The sequence below is a fragment of the Ochotona princeps genome, chromosome 20 (genome assembly GCF_030435755.1).
Source record: "Ochotona princeps isolate mOchPri1 chromosome 20, mOchPri1.hap1, whole genome shotgun sequence".
In the NCBI taxonomy this organism is placed as follows: domain Eukaryota; kingdom Metazoa; phylum Chordata; class Mammalia; order Lagomorpha; family Ochotonidae; genus Ochotona; species Ochotona princeps.
This window is the reverse complement of record NC_080851.1, coordinates 18974333-18993630: the sequence shown is the minus strand read 5'-3', so window position 1 is coordinate 18993630 and position 19298 is coordinate 18974333. Positions and strand designations below refer to the sequence as shown.

Below are 19298 nucleotides of genomic sequence, written 5' to 3'. Positions count from 1 at the left end.
GCACTTGGGAATTTTTTTTTGAGTGACATTTAAAGCAGGAAAACAAAAAGCAGTGAGAAGCCACCATGGGAAGAATGTATCGGGTCCTCTTGGCTTCCATCAATCATAAATCACATGACCACTGAGGATCTGGGTGCAAGTTACCCACATGTGAAAATGGGGCTGCAATTCTATGAAGAAAACTCTTCTTCATAATTGTAAGGGGTTAGAATCTTTGTTGTGAAAAATGGGAAATTCTTTAGTCTTCCCAACCATTAAAAGAATCATTCTAACAGGAAATTGAAAAAGCAACATGTTAGAGTGATGAGAACTTTTTCTGATTCAGCAACTAGATAAACACTGCATGCAACTATCAAAATGTGTTTAATTTTGCCACAACAATGGAAATTCTCTTCACAAAAAGCAAATGAATCGTCTTGGACTCACAAAACCGGTTGATGATAAATAGATACATTTTTAATGACACTAGGGGTGGCTTACTTGCCTACTCATTTTTTTTCCTTAAACGCTCGTTGTTTATCCTAATTTAAATTCAGCTTTACGGTCTGAAACCACTCATTGAGTACAAATACAACACCAAGACATGTTACATATGGATAGCACTTTCTTGAGCAATTGCCAAACATTTGCTTTACCAATTTTTGGATAATTTGGTATAGTGGAGATCACTGGTCCCTGATGTAGTTTGGGGAATTTTGCACTTTGTTTTCTTTTTGCTATTATAGCTGCAGCTCTTGTTCCCTATCATTTAGGAAGATATAGAAAATTAACAGTTCCTAAGTCCAAAATTTCACCTAGGAATATTTAATAAACCTTCTCAGAACTAAGGCTTGCGTCAAGGTGTTCTCCCAAGCAATAAATAACTTTAATCTGATTTTCTCACTTAATCTGGCATCAACAGGCTTAAAGCGTAAATACTTCCCAAGTCTAGATTTTTCCACTGGCATTAAAACTTTCAGTCTTAGGCAAAGCCACATGAAGTCTCACAACATTGGTCTTTCTACAAAAGGATGGCTTTACCACAGTTGTGCTTCTCTTCCGCAGGAAAACCAAAATGTTTTAGCAATTCCACAAAGTTGGTGGCTGTGGCAAAAATACAAAGAATTTATAGTTTAAGTTGTAGTCATTGGTAAGACAGGAAAATAAGGATGAAAAATGTTTGCAGTGCATCCTTAAAACCTCTTTTTTATGGTACACAGATCTTAAACTTCCTGGCAAACAAACTTAATAAATAATTTTTTTAAAGTGAAGGAAATTGGAAAGTAAAGCATTGTATCATCTTTACAAATATTTTCATGTTCTCCCAATGAATAAGTAATATTCAAATAAAGTGGGAAGAATGGTTAAAGAATGGAATTAACTATAAATTTAAAAGAAGACCACAGTGGCTTGAAGAGTTGCTTTTTATGAGACATTGCACTGGCCTTATTATCAATAACAATGAATTGAGATGTCTACCTTCTTATTCTCCCTGTAACTCTATGGATGGGAAATTTTAAGTATGAGAGCATAGTGGAACTCCGCCATTGTTTTGCAAATGAGAATTTCACAAGATCTTTGCAAAGGAGCTAAGAGATACAGAGCTTCTGGCTGTGGTGAGGTTCCAAGCAGGAACAGTGTCCTGTGCAAAGGACACCACGTACCTAACCTTCCTACCATTCAGCAAGAATCAGCAGTTCCAGGAGACAGACAGGCATGGCACATTCTCTCTCCATTCTCAAGGTCCCTCCAAATTCCACTTCCCTTGACCAATGCAAAGTGAATACAGAAGCGAAAGTCTTGCTACTCTGAACTTTGTTGGGAATTTATTATTGAGTAGTTCTCCCTAGACACAGGAGAAATCACTCTACATTGCTTCCAAACCCATTCCTGTCTAGTTCATCCAGGATGGCTACAACAGAAGACCAGAATGCGAGTCACTTATAAACAGCAATCATCAACAGTTTCTCACATTTCTAGAAGCTGAGCAATACATGAACAAACTGCCATCCGACTCAGTGTCTAGTGAGGACCTGCCTCAGTTGTGCTTTTGTACTGTGTTCTCACATAGTCAAAGGGACAAGGGAGGGATTCTCTGTTATATGGGCACCAGTCCCATTCACAAAAGCTCTACTCTCCTGACCTAATCACCTCTAAAATATCTCCCTCCCAACTACCATTCTTTGGGAATTAGGCTTCAACATATGAGCTTCGGGGGCTATAGCATTCAGTCTACAGCAATATACAACTCAACCTTGACTACAGAGACAGAGAATTTCGCAAAGTTAACTCTCTTGTCTTCATAGTCCTTTTTTCTGAGTAAAAGGTATGTAGATAAGTAGTAGGCAAACAGCACCACAAAGGAAACCTAGAACTTGCCAATATGGTTTTCAGAATAGGTCTATGACTCAGATATAATTTTAAAGCATATGTTGATGGTAGGCACTCCTGCTATGCTCAGTAAAAGGATGCATCTCCTGGACACTAATCACTGCCCAGCAGGCCCTCCAGGAATGGACAACACAAACAGTTATAATGACTTCTCCCTTAATTCTTATCTTCATGTAGCATCTTCTCATATAAATTAACTCTTTTCTTTCTAACCTAGATCAAAGCTTTTCTTTTCCCCATCAATATTCTCTATCAAGTGAGTGGGTAAACAAATAGAAAAGACAATAGACAATCACACAAATATTATAATGCCTCTTAAAGTTTAAGGGAAACCAAGCCACCTGCCTCCAGAATGAAAAATGTGCCAACTTCAGTTGTAGTTTTATTGTAGTGAAAACTGTCAACTGCTCCGAACAGGGCTCAGACTGTTAACTTCATTTTGCCAAAGGATTTGAGAAAGATTTAGGTCCAATAAGAATGATCACTGTATCAATTGAGTTGACTCTTACCTGAGAGGCCTGTCACTTTCCTGAGATGTGGAATTCCTTCTGCAAGGTATGCTGCTAATGGGCTGCATAACTAGAGTTCGCCAGTGCTCTATAAACAGACAGTTCTTGCAAAGTACCTTTGGAATTGGCATTATTCATCCTGCCGTATATCATTTAGATCTAGTAGAAACCCTTCACTGGCCCCATCATTTGTAATTGGGAAACACAGGTAGACACATTGGATTTCTTGTTTCCCATCAACTAAACAAACTAAACACTGTTCAGGAATGTGTTTGGGAATTTAGATTAGTCTTGTGCTTAATTAAAGTTAAGAGATAAAATGGGAATCCACAAAAACAGATTTGCTGATTACTAATGTGAATAATCTTGCTAATAGAAGCTAAGTGCTAATAGAGTACTTCAAAAAATTATTTGAAATAGCGAAGTAAGAGATAACATTGATTTTGATACAAAAAGAAACTGGAAAACACATAAGAGGTCTTCAAAAAGTTCCTTTAAAATGCTTAATATGAAAAAACAAAGCATGGATTTCAAAATATTTGCATGAAAAAAAGCTTGTCTTTCTGATCTGGTTTTCCATTACATTTTTGAAGTTTCCTTGTATAATTGTCAAGTGTCTATGTTAAAACTGCTCTTGCCGTTTTCTTGCCTGTCATCGTTGTTATCTGCTTCCCTGGCCCCTGGCTTTCCTTGTTAGAATTCTCAGGCTTTTCGAAAGCTTCAGAAGAACCTCAGCAACTGGTACATTTGAATAGTATCCATTTTTAAGTCAGCTGAAACTTTAACGGTGTTAAAAAATAGCAGCTACCAGCTCTCAGAAATGAACCCAATTCATACTTCATATGTATGCTTTGCCCATGATTTTAAATTTCTGGTTCTGGAATATTATCACCATCTCTTATCCCTACTTTTAAGTCTCCTTCTTGCCTTCCGTTTTTTTCTATTTCCAAGCATTTTGGTTGACCGACTGCTGACATTGGGTCCCATACAAACACTTCTGTTCATGCTGTTGACTTTAGTATTTGAGAAGAGGCAGTCCTTTTCAATCCTTTCAGTCCTCCCCTTCCCATGGACACCTTGCTTCTGGACACCCTTGGGTAGGTAATACAATCTCCTGGCAATCACAGGATGCCCACTCCTGGACTATAGTCAACATTTGCAACCTGGAAACATCAGCTGGGCCCCCCTCCCACTGCTGCTTCCTACTGAGGAAAGAGGCACTGAACCTCTCTATCTGTCCCTGTTGGAGAAGTGTGTCCTCTCCCCCCTCAGCATCCTGAAAACGTTTCTGAGCATTCAAAATAAAAAGGAACAAGGACAGATAGTGGCCCCAGTCATCTGCTAGCCAGGAGAGCAGGTGACTAAGGCCAAGTCTCTGTAGGAACACTTTCACAAGTTCTTTGTGTGTCTGCCTGGGACCTGCCAATCACACATTGGTATGGGTAGTATGTTTTCTTCCAGCTTCCCAAAGTGTGTTTTTCTTCCCTTTCTGGTGCTGTCCCCATGCTACTCCCCAGAGAGTTCCTCTGGGGCAGGACTTTTAAGTAGCTCAGACTCATGGTGCTAAGTCTAGAGAAACATGTTTGTTGCCCTTACTGTTAAACATGGCTAAGGCCAAGGTTCTGAAAGCTCTCTGTCTGGCTCCTTTTCCCTTTCCTCATCTCCACCCTCCTATTATTTCTCTCCTCTGCTTATGTCCTCCTTCTCTCTCCTACCCCTATTTTTCAAAAGCCACCATCTCTGAGATTTACAGTCCTTGAATATGTGTCTCTTAGATTTGAGGCTACAAGAGTTGACTAATTTCATTAAAGAAATAGCTTCTCATGCCTCACCCTGGGAACAATAAAAGATGCGCAAATTTCAAAAATTCTCCATCTCCCCTCATTAAGGGACTTAATTCTAGAACCATCTGAGTGCTCTTTAGAAATTCTTCAATTTATGGCTTTGTTCCTATTTAGAATGTAGCACCTATTACATTGTGGTGTCTGCATGTACACATCCCATTTAGCTTTCTATATCACACAATAAAGACTCAACTGTTTTTCATGGTTAGCTACTATTTCCTATTTATTAATATACTGTCTCAGTGAAATTATAATATTCAAAAGAATCTAAAAATACAACTTATCACTAATGTCTAAAACTTAAAACATAAGCATGTAAACGATTGTGCATGAATATTTACCAAACACCCCTTTAACTGGTGAAGCACAATGTTGCCATTCTTCCATACTCTAAATTACTAAGTACTCACAATATCCTTATAAAACATGTTATTGCTATTTCCCAGATAAGAAGACTGAGATCACAAAGGATGAAGTGTATCACCATTGAGCTCCCACTATTACCAACAAAACCAGGGCATAAACACAGCCAGGAAAGGGTTTCCTCTATATAGGTCTTAAATTTTCTTATGAAGAAATATTTTAATGTCTTTGAATAGATTTTTTTTAGATTTATTCGTGTATTTGAAAGGCCATCACAGAAAAAGAAAGGGGGAAGGAGGAAAGAGAGGACCGCAACAGCCAGGGCTGGGACTGGACCAAGCCAAAGCCAGGGACTTGGAGCTCTATCCAGGTCTTCAATATGGGTGGCAGGGTTGCACGTACTTAGGCCATCTTCTGTTGCTTTCTCAAGCCCATTAGGTTTAGGCTGGATTGGAAGTGGAGTGGGTCATAATTCCAACTAGTACTCATATGGAATGGTCAAGCCTGGCAGATAGCAGCCTCACATGCTGTGCCACACCACCAATACTTTTAAGAGGCATTTTTGAAGCTGGTGCCATGGATACCAGGTTAAACTTCCACCTGTGGGCACTAACATCCTATATTGTGCCAATACGAGTCCCAGTTGCTCTACTTTAATCCAGCTGCTTGCTAATAGCCTGGGAATCCAGCAGAATATGGCCCAAGTACTTGAGCCCCTGCACCAATGTGGGAGACATAAAAGAAGCTCCTGATTCCTGGTTTCAGACCAACTCAGCTCAAGCATTTGCAGCCATTTCAAGGAGTGAACCAGTGGATGAAAGATCTCTCTTTCCTTCTCTCTATATAGTGTTGCCTTTCAAAGTAAAAATAAATAAATCCTTAAAGACAAAACCAGCATTTTCAGGAAGATTTTTATTGTTTATTATTTTGAAAGCATTTGTTTGCATGCAAATTATTCTTAATAATGTGACAAAAAGTGCCATTTTAAAGATCCTGACAACTCTCTTTATTCCTGACTATGTGTCTGTTTCTGATGTTGGGATCAAATCAGAAAATCCAGTGGGGATTCTATTTCCCACAAAAAAAAAAAAAGTGAATTTAACCTGGGACACAATGGCCCATGATTGAATATAAAATATAGAGGGAGCAAAACCATCACCGAGAGGAAGACAAAATAGCTGTGGCCAGGCTGAAAACAGAGGAGAGGACTGGCTGCTTCCATCCAGCGGCCACTTACCACCAGTCCCTCAGTTCTCAAATGCTCTGAGTTAGTTGCTCAAAAGCTGACAAAATGACATTAGTGTTAGCAAAAGCCTCTTGATCAAAAAGGACTGAGGTCACACAAATAGTTAGGCAACAATTCCCTCTGCTAATGGATTCTAAAGACCAGAGGAAGCCACTGATTTACAGCATTGACAGGTTTCCTTAAAGATATGGACAATGGAATGAGCTGTCCCTTTGACATCTGCAATCACATTTTCCGTAGCAGAGTTGAACAGCATATCACAGGATATAACATGTGGCTAGTCTGGATGCCCGGGCCTTGGTTATAGCTCCCTGCTGCTGCTGATGCCCTGTGCTGGCAGTGAGTACAATCAGGGCACTTTCCCCTCCATCAGTTATAACTCATTCTGATTGAATAATTCCACTAGAAGGAGGCACATGATGATAACCTGAGCACCCACCAGCAGCACCTGGCCCTCAATTGCCCATCTTTGTGATGGCTTCACTTGTGACTGCTACTGGGTTAATGATCACATTTAAGTAAAAGTCACCCAAATTCTTATGGAAATGGGAATCTTTTCAGTATGCATGCTCATTAACTAGTAGTTATTTGAACAAGTCTTAGTTATTGTTGCTACACCACAATTCTGATTCATACTGTTAAATCATTCAAGGAAAGAAACAAGTGAACATGAACAGCAACAATCAATGAAGTCCTCCGTCAGAGAACACAGAACTCTGACAGGTCACCAGCTATCAGTGCAGTATTCTGTGCTGGTTTCTACCTGATGGAAGTATTCTCACAGATGAGTCATTACTGGTAGACAGTTAACAGCAGTGACATAGAGGACCATTGCAAACGAAGTCTGAGCTATCTGCTGTGGGATAGATGAGATAATCACTTCAGTCAAAAATGTCTGATGTCACAATCAGGTCTAGGATAGGCCATGCTTTTGAGGTGAAGTGAACCAATCCAGCAACTCATGCTAAGGATTCATCAGGGCATTTTGCAGTAGCATCCCGGCCACCAGTCTCCCGGTCTATCACCTCTCATGCTTCAGTCCACACTATCCACACTGTCATATTCACACCTGAAATAGCTCTGATTACACTCTCCTCACCCCATCCCATTGAAATGGAATCTGACCCAGGATGACCTGCCTCAACCCTACACTCAGACCTGTCAACTCATCAGCCACCCACCGCTCTCACCATTAGGCTGGTCTCCTGATCTGAATTGTTTCTTTGCTTTGCCCAACCCCACCCAACCTCTGTGACACTGCAAGGTTCCCTCTCTGGCACCCTCCCTGACATATGACTCAGAGAAGAGCCTACAGGTACTGGGGCCTTCTCCTCAGCATTTAGGAGAGTGTGAATTAGCTTGGTATACTAATGGGCTTCCTAGCTCAGTGACATAGCAGCCAGGAAGTCAAACTTCTAAAGCTAGCTTTAGAATACAACTGTCCAAAATTATTCTATTTCCACCTTTGCCCTAAAACCAAGGATTCCCTAAGCAATTTCTAAGCTTCAATTTAATTAACTGATTTATCTAAAATACAAAGGAACTTTCAAAAGTTTGCAGAAAATGCTATTAAATGATAAGCCTATTTGGTGTAAAAAATTGTCAAAATCCATGCATATTTTCTCAAAACGTGCATCTTATTTGGAAAACCTCTCATATGTACATATTCTAATTTTCTGCACCAAAATAGGCTTCTCTTAATTCCATTTTCCATGAACTTTTTGAAGTCTCCTGAGTGTGTATGCGAACACTTCCCTTGAATTTTGAAAGGCCTTTTATTGAAAACACAATTTCCACTGGTAACACTGACCACTCTTCTCAAGCACCAAGAGTCCCAGACCTTCACCATGAAGTTATAGTCCATGGAGTTCTGATCAAATATGTGGGTGTGCTAAAAGGCAACAGAGGCAGCCTACGCAGACAAAGAAAAGGCACATCAGGGAGTTTTTAGACATAATTTGTGAGCCTTTTACCCTTCCATGATTGGGAACAAATTAATGCCAGCCTATGAGAACACATTGGAGAAGACAAGATTCCCCATGACGCACTGCCAAGTTTTTGACATGCTGAAATGCTGATCCCAACATTCCTGAAAGAGAAACAAAAATGGAAACCAGCTAGAAACACTCTTGAGCTTATCCACAAGTTCTCTTGATGGATGGGCTCCCTCACTGGGGCATCAGACTCCCCTAACACTGACACTCCTATTGTCCCATCCTAGGTAAGAGATGCTCAAGGTTGGGGAAGAAGTAAAGAGGTGGGGAAAGCCATGAGAAGCCCGTGTTTCAGTAATGTCAGGCTCGATATTGGGAGGAGAGACTGTGTTATAACAAGTAGGCAAGCCTTTGGCATCTGTCTGTACTCTTTCTATGCAGGAAGCAGGCACACCATAGAAGGAGCACAGCTTCAAACCAATTTTCTGGGCTGAAATGCCTCCCTCTCTGCATCACATTGTGTTCTTGGAATTGTCATGGACTGCACTGTACTCCAAACCATTTTCAGGCTATTAACCCCAACAGTTCCTGAATATACTGGTAACCCAAGGCAAAGTATATTTCCATGCCACAGGCCTTCAGCTCAGGCCAATCAGCTGCAGCAGGGTAGTGAAGGTCTAAGTCACTTGATGAACCAGAGTGGTGTTGGGGATTGCCAAATTTTCATTGCATATGTCTGGGAAGGAAAAGAGCCAGAGTCAGCCCTTGGAGACCTACTCCCCAGCTGTCTCCTACACCACTTGTGGGGTTGCAGGAGCCGGCCTTTTAGATCCTGGGCCGCTTAACGCAAGACTGCTCATTGATCAAGTATTTACATGCTATGATGTATTGAGATGGACTCTTCCTGACCTGGTACAAACCAAGGGGACACAGTGATTGCTGGTCCAGTCTGCACTAGACTTGCTCAGGGAGTTTGCAGGCCTGCAAGCTCCCTAAGGGACCACTGACCACCTTGGCAGGGATTATTTCACTTTAAACAGTGTCCATTGACAGTTGTTGTCAATATTTGATATTTCCTTCACCCCTCCAATTGTACCAGCTCACAGGGGTATCTATGCCGGACGCAATGGCCAGGCAGGGTGGTGATGTGAGATACTTTCCCCAACAGGCTCTGGTCCTGAAGAGTGTAGTCTGACAGCACTCCCAAGTGTACCTGGAGTCCCAGTGAGAGCTGAGTTTAGAATCTATTCACTTAAAAAAAAAAAAAAAAAACATTTACTGAGAGACTATCCGCAAGGCCTCATTTGGGGTGCTGTGGGGTAGAAAATGGTGTCATTTATGAGCCTCATTCACAAGCAGAATATCATCTGGTGGGGAAATTGCAAGCAGGATGCTATGCATTCCATCAGAGCTGGTGCACTCCTGCCCATGTCTTCCCAGCATTTAGAGTTGGGTAACACAAAGCAAGCACTCAGGGTCAGCTCCAGCACACCCACAAGCCCCCCATCAAGTGACTCCACTCATTACTTCACCTGTCTACACTATACCTCCCTGAATCATCTATGAGGAGTCTAGAGAACATTTGTGGGAATGAATATTCTGTAAGAGTCATGCATGGATTTTGGAAAAATAAAATCACAATAAGCTGACTTTTAAGTACTCAAACACTGAACTCAAGAAGAGAGGAACAAAGAGTGAGCTCTGGCCGACTGGTTCACTCCAGCAAGCACATGAACTAGACCAGAACCAAAGCCAAGAGCCAGGAACCCCACCCAGATTTCCCATAGGGATATCAGGGGCCCACTAACTGAGCCACCCCGATATCTGCCAGGATCTGCATTTGCAGGAAGTCAGAATAAGAAGCTAAGGACAAACACCCAATGCAGGCACACTGTTAGCAAACGCAGGCATCTTAGGCATGGCACAACCAACAGCTGGCACAGCTGGGAATGGCATGGGGCTCTTTTGTTACCATAGCTAGGCTCTCAACCACCAGGACCTCCAGCATCTTCATGAATTTTCTGTTTCATTGGCTGGATACCAAGTCTGTGCCATTTAAAGAAAAAAAAAAAAGGAAAAGTTTGTTTGCCTCAGAGTGCTGAAGATAAGAAGTTTCAAGATTGGGAAGCCACATGTGGTGGTCTTTCCAACTAGTGGGGCCTCCCTGTGGGATCCCACAGCAGCCCAGGTACCATGTGGTGAGGCAGAGCATCCTGGCTCTGGTCTGCCCTCTTCTTCCAAAGCCACAGTTCCACTGGATTCAGGTGCCACCCTTCCGGCCTCACCTGCTAAAACTTCATACCAGAACTTCTATCTCAGCACCAGTCTTGGTGGGACAAGCAGTCAAGATGCTTGAGGCACCTAATCCTGCTGAGAGTAGAAGGGGACCACCCTTGATCTTGAGAGAGGAGCAGGCTGCCTGCAAAGGGAAGGAGGCAGAACCATGGATGCACGCGGCTCCTAAGTTCAGAGTGTGTGAAGCCCCCTGGTGGAGGAATGCAGGTTCCCTGGACAGCTAAGGACTTGAATGACAAATTTAATATATATGGTTTTTAGTATGTAATGATACTTCTATCCTTCCTTTTTCATTTTTACAATGACATAATCCCATTTACTTTATAAGCTCAAGCTTAACTCTGCACCTAACAATGGAGCTGTAACCATTAAATCCCCAAATGTCAGCTTTGTTCCTATAACTCATTCATTTGTAGGATGGAACTACAGACAGAATGAGAGATAGGGAGAGACAGAGAGAGAAAAGATAAAGATCCTCAATTTGGTGGTTCATTCCACAAATGGCTACAACAGCCAGGTTTTGTATCAGGTCTGTATCAGGCCAAAGCCAAGGTCAGGAACTTCATCTGGGTTACTTTAATGGGTGGCAGGAGCCAAAGTATTTGGGTCATCTTTTGCTGCCTTCTCAGCATGATTAGCAGGAAACTGAATCATAAGTGGAGTAGTCAGGACTCCAAAACATCCGTTTCCATGGCAGAATTGGCATGTTTGTGCATTTACCAATGCTTGATTTTTTTTGAGAAGTTGTCACTGGTCTTCACTGAATTTGAACCTGCTCCTTCTCCTGCTCCACCCTGACCTCCACCCTGGTCCCAGCTCAGGGTCACGTCCTGCAGCTGCCCCACACCAGGGGCCCGTGTAACTGCAGGTGCATGCAAAAACCCTGATGGAGCTCAGCTCCTCACCTCTGGGCTTGTGTTTTGCAGATTATTGGGACCATTCCACTGATGCCTAATCCAGGGCCATCAAGCCAAGCAGCAAGTGGCACTCAGGGCCTTCAAGTGCAACCAATCACCCCCCAGCTCCTGACAAACGCCCAGGGCCAGATCATCGCCACTGTCATCGGCAACCAGATCCTGCCTGTCATCAACACCCAGGGCATCACACTGTCCCCCATCAAGCCAGGCCAGCAGGTAAGGGTCCCAGGCCAGGGCAGTTTCAGGGGGCCTCCCTTTACATCCCTTCTCTTTGATGACAATCTATGTAAAGCAAATTTACATTACACTAATGCAAATGTGTCAATACTTATAAAATACACTGTAGCCTTATCTCTCATTCATAATGAATATGGATAATAGCTAAATACCTCTCCAAAGTAAAAATAGAGAAATTACAGGGATCCAAAATTCAACTGAGATATACCTTGCCTTTTATGCTCAAGAAAATTTTTGATTTTTAAATGGAGTTTAAAAGAAACCAAGACTACTTATCCCTGAATTGCAGGAGAATAAAAACATTATTAAACACCAAAAGATGCCAAGTTGCCACTGCTGAGACTGTTACCAGCAAATGAGGAATAAAAATGGGAAGTTCTCCGTCTCTCCTTCTCTATGTGAATCTGACTTTCCAATAAAAATAAATCTTTAAAAAAAATAAGCTCTGCTTGAAATGCATTAAAGCCACAGTGTTCCAGTTCAGTTTCCATCCAGATATCAACAGAGCGCCTCCTATGAGTTTGAGACTGGGTACACTTCTCCAATCAAGAAAAACATGGTCCCTGAGCTGATGGACCCGCTGGCTTAATTGGCTCCTTCAATAAACACTGCTTGATAATTTGTTGTTAGGCTAAGAAACAAGCTGAAGCAGGAGTACTTTCTGCTAGGGAGCTCTCTGTCTTGTAGAGGAAGCAGGTAAATAAATGTTACCCACTGTGAAAAGTGGGGACAGCCTGTGACAGGGCACAGGTGACCAGAGATGGGAGTGACCAACTCCACCCAGAAAGTTTTGATTCCTCCAAAGAAAATGGCCAGTGAACACAGTCTTGATGGGAGAGCATGAGTTAGCCAGGTAAGTGAAGGATTAGCAACATTTCAGGCAGGACATTAGGAAGGAGGATGGCATGTTGAGAAACAGGTGAATGTTACTACATCTGGAGCAGAGAAGGCTGAGGACTTCATGTGCAGGCTCTAGAATCAAGTGAAAAGGGATGGACTTCGTATGGTTCTGGAACACGTTACATGGTTATCAAGCCCCTTACTTGTATGCTGAAGATGCCTCAGTACCTACTGCAAAGAGCACTTCTGCCAGAGAAGGCCGTTAACTCAGGCAGCAGCTAAAACAGTACCCATCATGCAGTAAGTTCTAATATATAATCATGATGGTGGTTACAGTGATTGACTAAAGCTCTGGCAATCTGTAAGCAAAATTGGAAAGGGTGTAGCAGTATGTTCAGTAGTACTTCATTAAGCAAACCATTATAAACAAACCACTTGGGAGGCTATCACCAAACACAAGAATTGCTGAGAACATGTACTTGACAGTTGAAAAGCAAGGTTTGAAATGGCAGAAGAGCTCAGGACAGCAGAGCTAGACCTGGAAGTCATCAACACATTTGCTGTAGCTGAGAAACAAAGATCAGAAAGCATAAGAAGCCGTCAAAGGATTCAGGAGTTATCTCCAAAAAACACCAGCTGCAAAGGGATAGAAATGAGTGGCAGAGGGGGAAAATGGTGGGGCAAGGAGAGGAACCCCGTGTGGTGATCTGGCAGCTCAGAATCTCGAAAGTGAGCAAGCATCAAACGTTGCAGAGAAAAAATCAGGGGGAGGAATGGAGAAAGACCAGTTTCTCTGTTTCTTTGTCCTATTTTAGAGTGCAGGTTGGCCTTGTTTGAAAATCTTTGGAACAAGTAGTCCATTAACTGAGTAAGTTGAAAAATAAGAGCAGGCAAAGCAAAGCCTGAAAGTCCAGGTTTGTAAGTGGGAGCAAAGGTGGTAGAAGGGATGGATGAAGGCTAAAAGTGAATGACCAAGTAAGTGGCGAATGTGATCTTGGAAAATGCTTTCAGATAAGGTAGTTAGCAAGGAAATCAAATACAAAAGAAGAGAGTGTCAGTATCATCATTCACTACAAGGCAAAATATCCTTCCAGAGACATCCAGCATTGTCTCTTTCAGCTTTTGATCCAACTGTGAAACCAGCACACTGACACTCAGAAGCCATGGTTGGAAAATCCATTTACTTTTCCAATAAATATAAAAATCCATTTAACTGAAATAGTGCCCACCCACTGCTCAGTGTCAGGCACTGTATTGGGCAGCCAGGCTGGTGAGAACAGAGGTACCATAGGCCCTGGCCTTCAGGCAGTGTCCACATGTCCAGTGAGGGACATGCACCGCCCTCAAGGGTGAACAAAAACATGACTCAGATCTACAATAATCCCACAAGGTAGTGGGGGGTGGGGGGTGGAGGTGGGGGAGTGAGTGTTACCAGAGAATTCACCAAGGGAGCATCACCCAATAAAGAAATCAATGTCAGGAAACACAAGGCTAGGTCTGAACACACTTCCTGGAGACAAAGTCCTGTCTTTTTGTTCCAAGTCTAAATCGCTAACCCAGAAGTCAAGACTCCCCTTGTTTCCCAGCCGCTATCTGTTCCACCATACAGAGCATCTGACCTGACTGTCCTGTATTCCAAATGGCTCTCCAAATAAAAGAAATTCTTCCACTTGGCTCTTTAAATTTGGTGTGATCTACATTTAGAATTTTCTCTAAGGGAAAAAATGAGAAGCTCAGCCTCCTTTTTATAGAATCTGCTAAAAACGGTTTCTACCAGCAGAGCCACACTGTAAATTGCCAAAAAGGTGACAAATTAGTTGAAAATCATTAACATTTCATATAAAGGAGTTCTCTCGTTTTCACCCTGAGTTTTAAAATCATGTGCATGGGTGATAGGCCATGACTGTTACATAAAATTATAGTGCTAGATTTGAGGAAGCATAATTTTGATCCAGGGAAAGGGCCCTACCAAGAAATGGCAAGTAATAAGCAAGAATGGTGCAAACCCACCCCCCAGTTCCTTGCTCATAATAGACATCAGCAGTTTTTGTGCAGTGTCTCATGAGTCCAACCACATCCCAGGAGCTTCTCACACTGGTCCGATGGAGCCCAGGAATGAAATGCAGAAATGACTACAGGAACATATGCAAGTACACGTGGTCCTCTGCTGTTGTAATTAACACCATAGTTCTCTTCACTGCAGAATTAGAGATCCAGCAACTGGGATCAAGGAAACAGCCTACTTCTTAGAAGTGTACCTCACAAATCCCTATCAGGTCAGCTCTAACCTACATCCCAAAAAGCAGAACTCCCTTTGTCAATACATGTTCATGTATCTCTGGTATGTTTGAATGTACCTGTCGCACAGGTGCGCAAGCCTGTCATAGATGCACAGCTGAAAAGAGTGATGAGAGAAATTTTCCAAATCCTCAGTTTATGACAGGCACCAGTAGGCATGGCTCTCTTCTTTAAGGCATGAGCCAGGAATCCATTCCAGCCCCAGAAAAGCCAAAAGAACCAGCTGTGCACCAGGTCAGAATTTACCACAGAAAACCTGAAGATGAATAAATGTATGATCTTATTTGCCCACAAAAACTCCAGTTGAACATGCAGGAAAGTTAACAAGTTCGGCAAATCAAAAGGAGATGCACACGTCTACATCCCAGGTACAAAAACTATGCTCAGGGTATAGCAGATCATAAAATTCCCAGATTCAAAGTTAAAATCTCAGAACCAGAGGTAGAATAGTGACCTTAAATTTTTCCTTTAAATATTACCAATTACATTGAAAAAATATAATATGGACCAACCACTAAAAATAAAGGATTTCTATCATACAATAGAGAAGTTTCTAATTTTATTTTTCATGTGATTAATGACAAGTGCTTGATCTTATGAGAGCATAGTCCTAACAATAAAATCTCTCCTAAATTACAGAAACAGGATTCCCCAACTCATACTCAGAATCAAATTCTCTTTTTGTGAAGTACAGAGCTCTCAGACCAGATGACCAGGAGTGAAGATGTTTTAACAAAGCAACCATATCTTTAATTCAATGTTTAGATTTGCCCTGCTACAAATTAAAGGAGTCTGAATGAAATCTAAGAAGGGAGGATTCACTTCTTGTTGATGATACATCCCAGGTAGGAAATATAAACAGCTTTAAAAAAAACACACCAGGGTCCAATGGCCTTGTCACACCAACATCCTTGGTGAACAAAACAAGAAAATGATTTCTTAAATACTAGATGAAATAAAGAAATGAGAATCTTTGTGCATATAAAAAATTAAGTACAGAAACATTTAGTGGAGTTCAAAGGTAACCTCTGCTCTGCCCATGGATGGGAATTCCCCCCTAAAGTCAACAGGGTCCCAAATCCTTCAGTTTATTATTCCACAACTGGAAAGTAGTGGTTTCTGCAGAATCTGCACAGATGCCACTTTTGATTATGTCTGTTCTTTGGCTAAAATCTAGAGAAAATCAATAGAGTTCATTAGCAATAAGGGAGTAGAAACATTTGAAGGGAAAAATGTGGCAAATCTAATCAAATACAATGAACAATCTCAAAAACTAAACACCAGTCCTCGGAGACTACCACCCATGGAAGCTCTGTTTTTCTTCCAAGTCATCCTGGTACTAATAGGAGGTGGTGTTCTTATATTAGCTTTTATGAAATGCTTTAAGATTATCCAAATCCATCCTTTGAAAGAAAATATTAACACATACCAATTTTTCTAAGATTCACTTATTTATTTGAAAAACAGAATTTTCCATCTGCTGGTTCACTTCCCAGATGGCAGCAACTTCTGTTGCTGAGCCAAGCTGAATTAGGAGCTTCTTTGTGGGTCTCTTATGTGGTTGCAAAGGTCCAAAGGGACATCCTCCGTTGCTTTCCCAAGTGCATTAGAAAGGAGCTGAATCAGAAGTGGAGCATCTAAGGACACCACTGCAGGGGCAGCTTAACCACCATGCCACATTGCCTACTCCATACTTAGGAATTAAAAAATTAACTTTCCTTCCTAACCCTGACCTCAATTACCCAGTCCCAATTTTTTCTTGAAGTCACCCAAATGAGACATAAATGTGGCATTTCCACCCACCTGGCATCTGAAATAGCATAGAATGTCTCTGTGTGGTTGGAAGGAATGTGGGATCTCAGTTCAAACTAGCCCTTTGCCTTTCAGCCATGCACTTGGACATGGCACCTCTGGCCTCACCTCAAGACTCACCACCAAGTTCCCTGGCACAATTCACCCTCTGTATATTCTCTGTGTCCTGGTCTACTGTGCCTTTTACTATCACCCCACCTTCTTAACTGGCCAGCTTCTGCTCCTCAATACTTCGGGATCCCAATCCACTATTATTCTTTGCCCCAAATCTCCCTGCCACGCTGTGACATCTCCCTGCCTTTCCCCACTCTCTGTCCTCCTGTGCTCCATTTTATCAAATTGTTTTGTCACTAGGTGTCTACTCTGAAAGGCAAAACCAGAATGATCCAACCTTGTCCATACGGTTCAGGAAGCACCCAGTCAACGCATTCCATTTGACAGCTGCCAAATCACAGTACTTCATTGTCTAAGGCACCAGCATCCCAGACCTGTGCTTCCAGAGAATCCCAGTCCAGCTTCTTCTGGGTCTTCTATCGTTTGCCCATATACACCAAATTTACACCTGCCAGGGGCTTGGGAAGTGTTGTATATCTCTTTTCTGAACATCAGCCCTTCCTCCTTCCACACTTTCCCCATCATGTTCTCAATTCCCTTTAGTCTCTTTTTTGCTCTGTAGCAAAATCTAACTCTAGGTCCATCATTTGTTTCTGCTGAGGTTTGGTCACATGTCCCAAACTTGTTTAACATGCTTTGGCCTTTCCTGCTGCATTTGGACATCTCCAATGAATCCCTGTCATTGATGCTCTCCTCATGTCCTCCCAATAAAGCACAATGGATGCTGCTTTCCTGTTTCTTGAGGCCACTGGCATTTCTGCCATATTTTGTCCTGTAAACAGGTATCAGTACTAGAGCTTTCCACATGGGGCTCTTCTTCCTCTAGAAGTTTCAGAGTCACGAACTAGAGCTGGAAAGAAAAAATTCCACCTAAAGGTAACTTCTTTCTTGCTTTTTCAAACTTTCCTATCTTGTTCCAATCTTCAAACTTTTTTAGAGTAGATTATCATGATACAAGCCCTAAGTTTTTCAGCAAATTTCATTTCTGCACTCTTGGCTTGTTCATAGTAGAAAAAAACTATGCCAATAAGACTCAAGCATCCATCATTTCCTTCTAATTAGTAACTATCTTGATTGGGCCTCTAACTTCTCTTGTGTGAAGCTAACAAATCCATCACCTTTACCCTTTTCTGAGAGAAGCTCCTTACAAAAGTCCGTGTGGTGCCCTAACTACCAGCAGAAACATCACCTGAGAACTTGTTGGAAATCAAATTCTTCTTAATTCAATGACTTTATTTATTTGAAATGCAGAGAGATATGAGATTTTCCTCGCCCTGGTTCACTACCTAAATGCTGGTAACAGTCACAGTTGAGCTAGGCCAAAGCCAGGAGGCTAGAACTCAATTCAGGTCTTCCACACTGGGTGCCAGGGACCAGAGTGCTGGAGCCATCAACAGCTCCTTCCCAAAGCACACATCAACAAGAAGCTGGAATGAGGAGTAGAACTGGCATGCAAGTATCCCAACCCCTGCACCAAACACCTGGCTCAGAAATCAAATTCTTCAGTCCCATTTACCCATGAACTACCAACTAAATCAGAAATTGAAGGTATGGTCAGTGATCTGTGTTTTAATCTCCCTCCTGGTGGTTCTGATAATTTTAAATCAGTGGTTCTTAAGATTTACAGCTTAACAGATATTCTAGGTACATGCTATTCAGAAAATATACCAACCTATGATAGGGGAGTGGCGGGGGCGGAGTTTCCTCCAAATTGTCTGGCTGCTGCTGGGATGCTCAGATTGAGTGCCTTATACGCTGTTCTCCATAGAGAGGATCCAGTCTCCTGTTTACCCTGAATCCCTCTTTGAAAACCAGACCCCTTCCATTTTGCCTCACCAGATTGGAAAGGCCTTTCCCTCCCTCAAAACAAGTTTCACTTTATCTGTTGTCATTTGAATTTCACTGTTTTTACGATGTGCTTTTCTACTTTGGAATAAAATGCAGAATGTGCTAGCTATTTTCTGAGACATTTGCCACCTCTACTTGTTTTTACATCAATTGTGAATTTAATTAAAAGATGCTTTATTCCAGAAATGAAAACCTTATTGAAGATAGACTGTATTACATATGGAAGATATATGGGAAGCAGTGGCACAGAAAATCAAGAAAGCTTTTCCAGCGTGCAGTTGTTTCAATCTCTTTCTGTTGAATATATTAAACAGCCTGGCAGTGCCAACCGGCACAAACCATCCAACAGAGTCAACCTGCAGGAGTCAGCAGGGAACACAAAGCTTTGCACACCTTGAGTCCTCTCCTGTCAGTTGACCATACCCTGTCTGGGAGAGAAAGCGTCCCCTTCTTCTCCAGCTAACATGGACTGTCCCTTCTCCATCCTTCTTGCTTATTTACACCTGACTTACAGAAGAAAAATTAAAGGAGGGCCAAGAGAATCATAACATGAACAGACAAACTCAAGCTCTTCGAAGCCGTCTAGTGGTTTGGAGGAGTATGAGTGAGTAAATGTAAATATGATCATACAAGAAGGATGCAAACTCAAGAAACGTTTTGGTACTAAATAT

At 41.9% G+C, this 19298-nt stretch overlaps 1 protein-coding gene and 1 long non-coding RNA gene across 3 annotated transcripts in view; one reads left to right on the top strand and one right to left on the bottom strand.

The window, feature by feature from the left end:
- Nucleotides 1-19298, bottom strand: part of LOC131482751 (uncharacterized) — a 183020-nt gene that overhangs the window by 104451 nt on the left and 59271 nt on the right. The gene's annotated exons all lie outside the window — the stretch shown is intronic.
- POU6F2 (POU class 6 homeobox 2) overlaps nt 1-19298 on the top strand; it is a 412986-nt gene that overhangs the window by 376325 nt on the left and 17363 nt on the right. For both annotated transcript variants that reach the window (XM_004582361.2, XM_036493686.2), the window contains one exon: nt 11488-11694. In XM_004582361.2, the coding sequence (XP_004582418.2) occupies nt 11488-11694 (207 nt within the window). The remainder of the gene's footprint in view (nt 1-11487; nt 11695-19298) is intronic.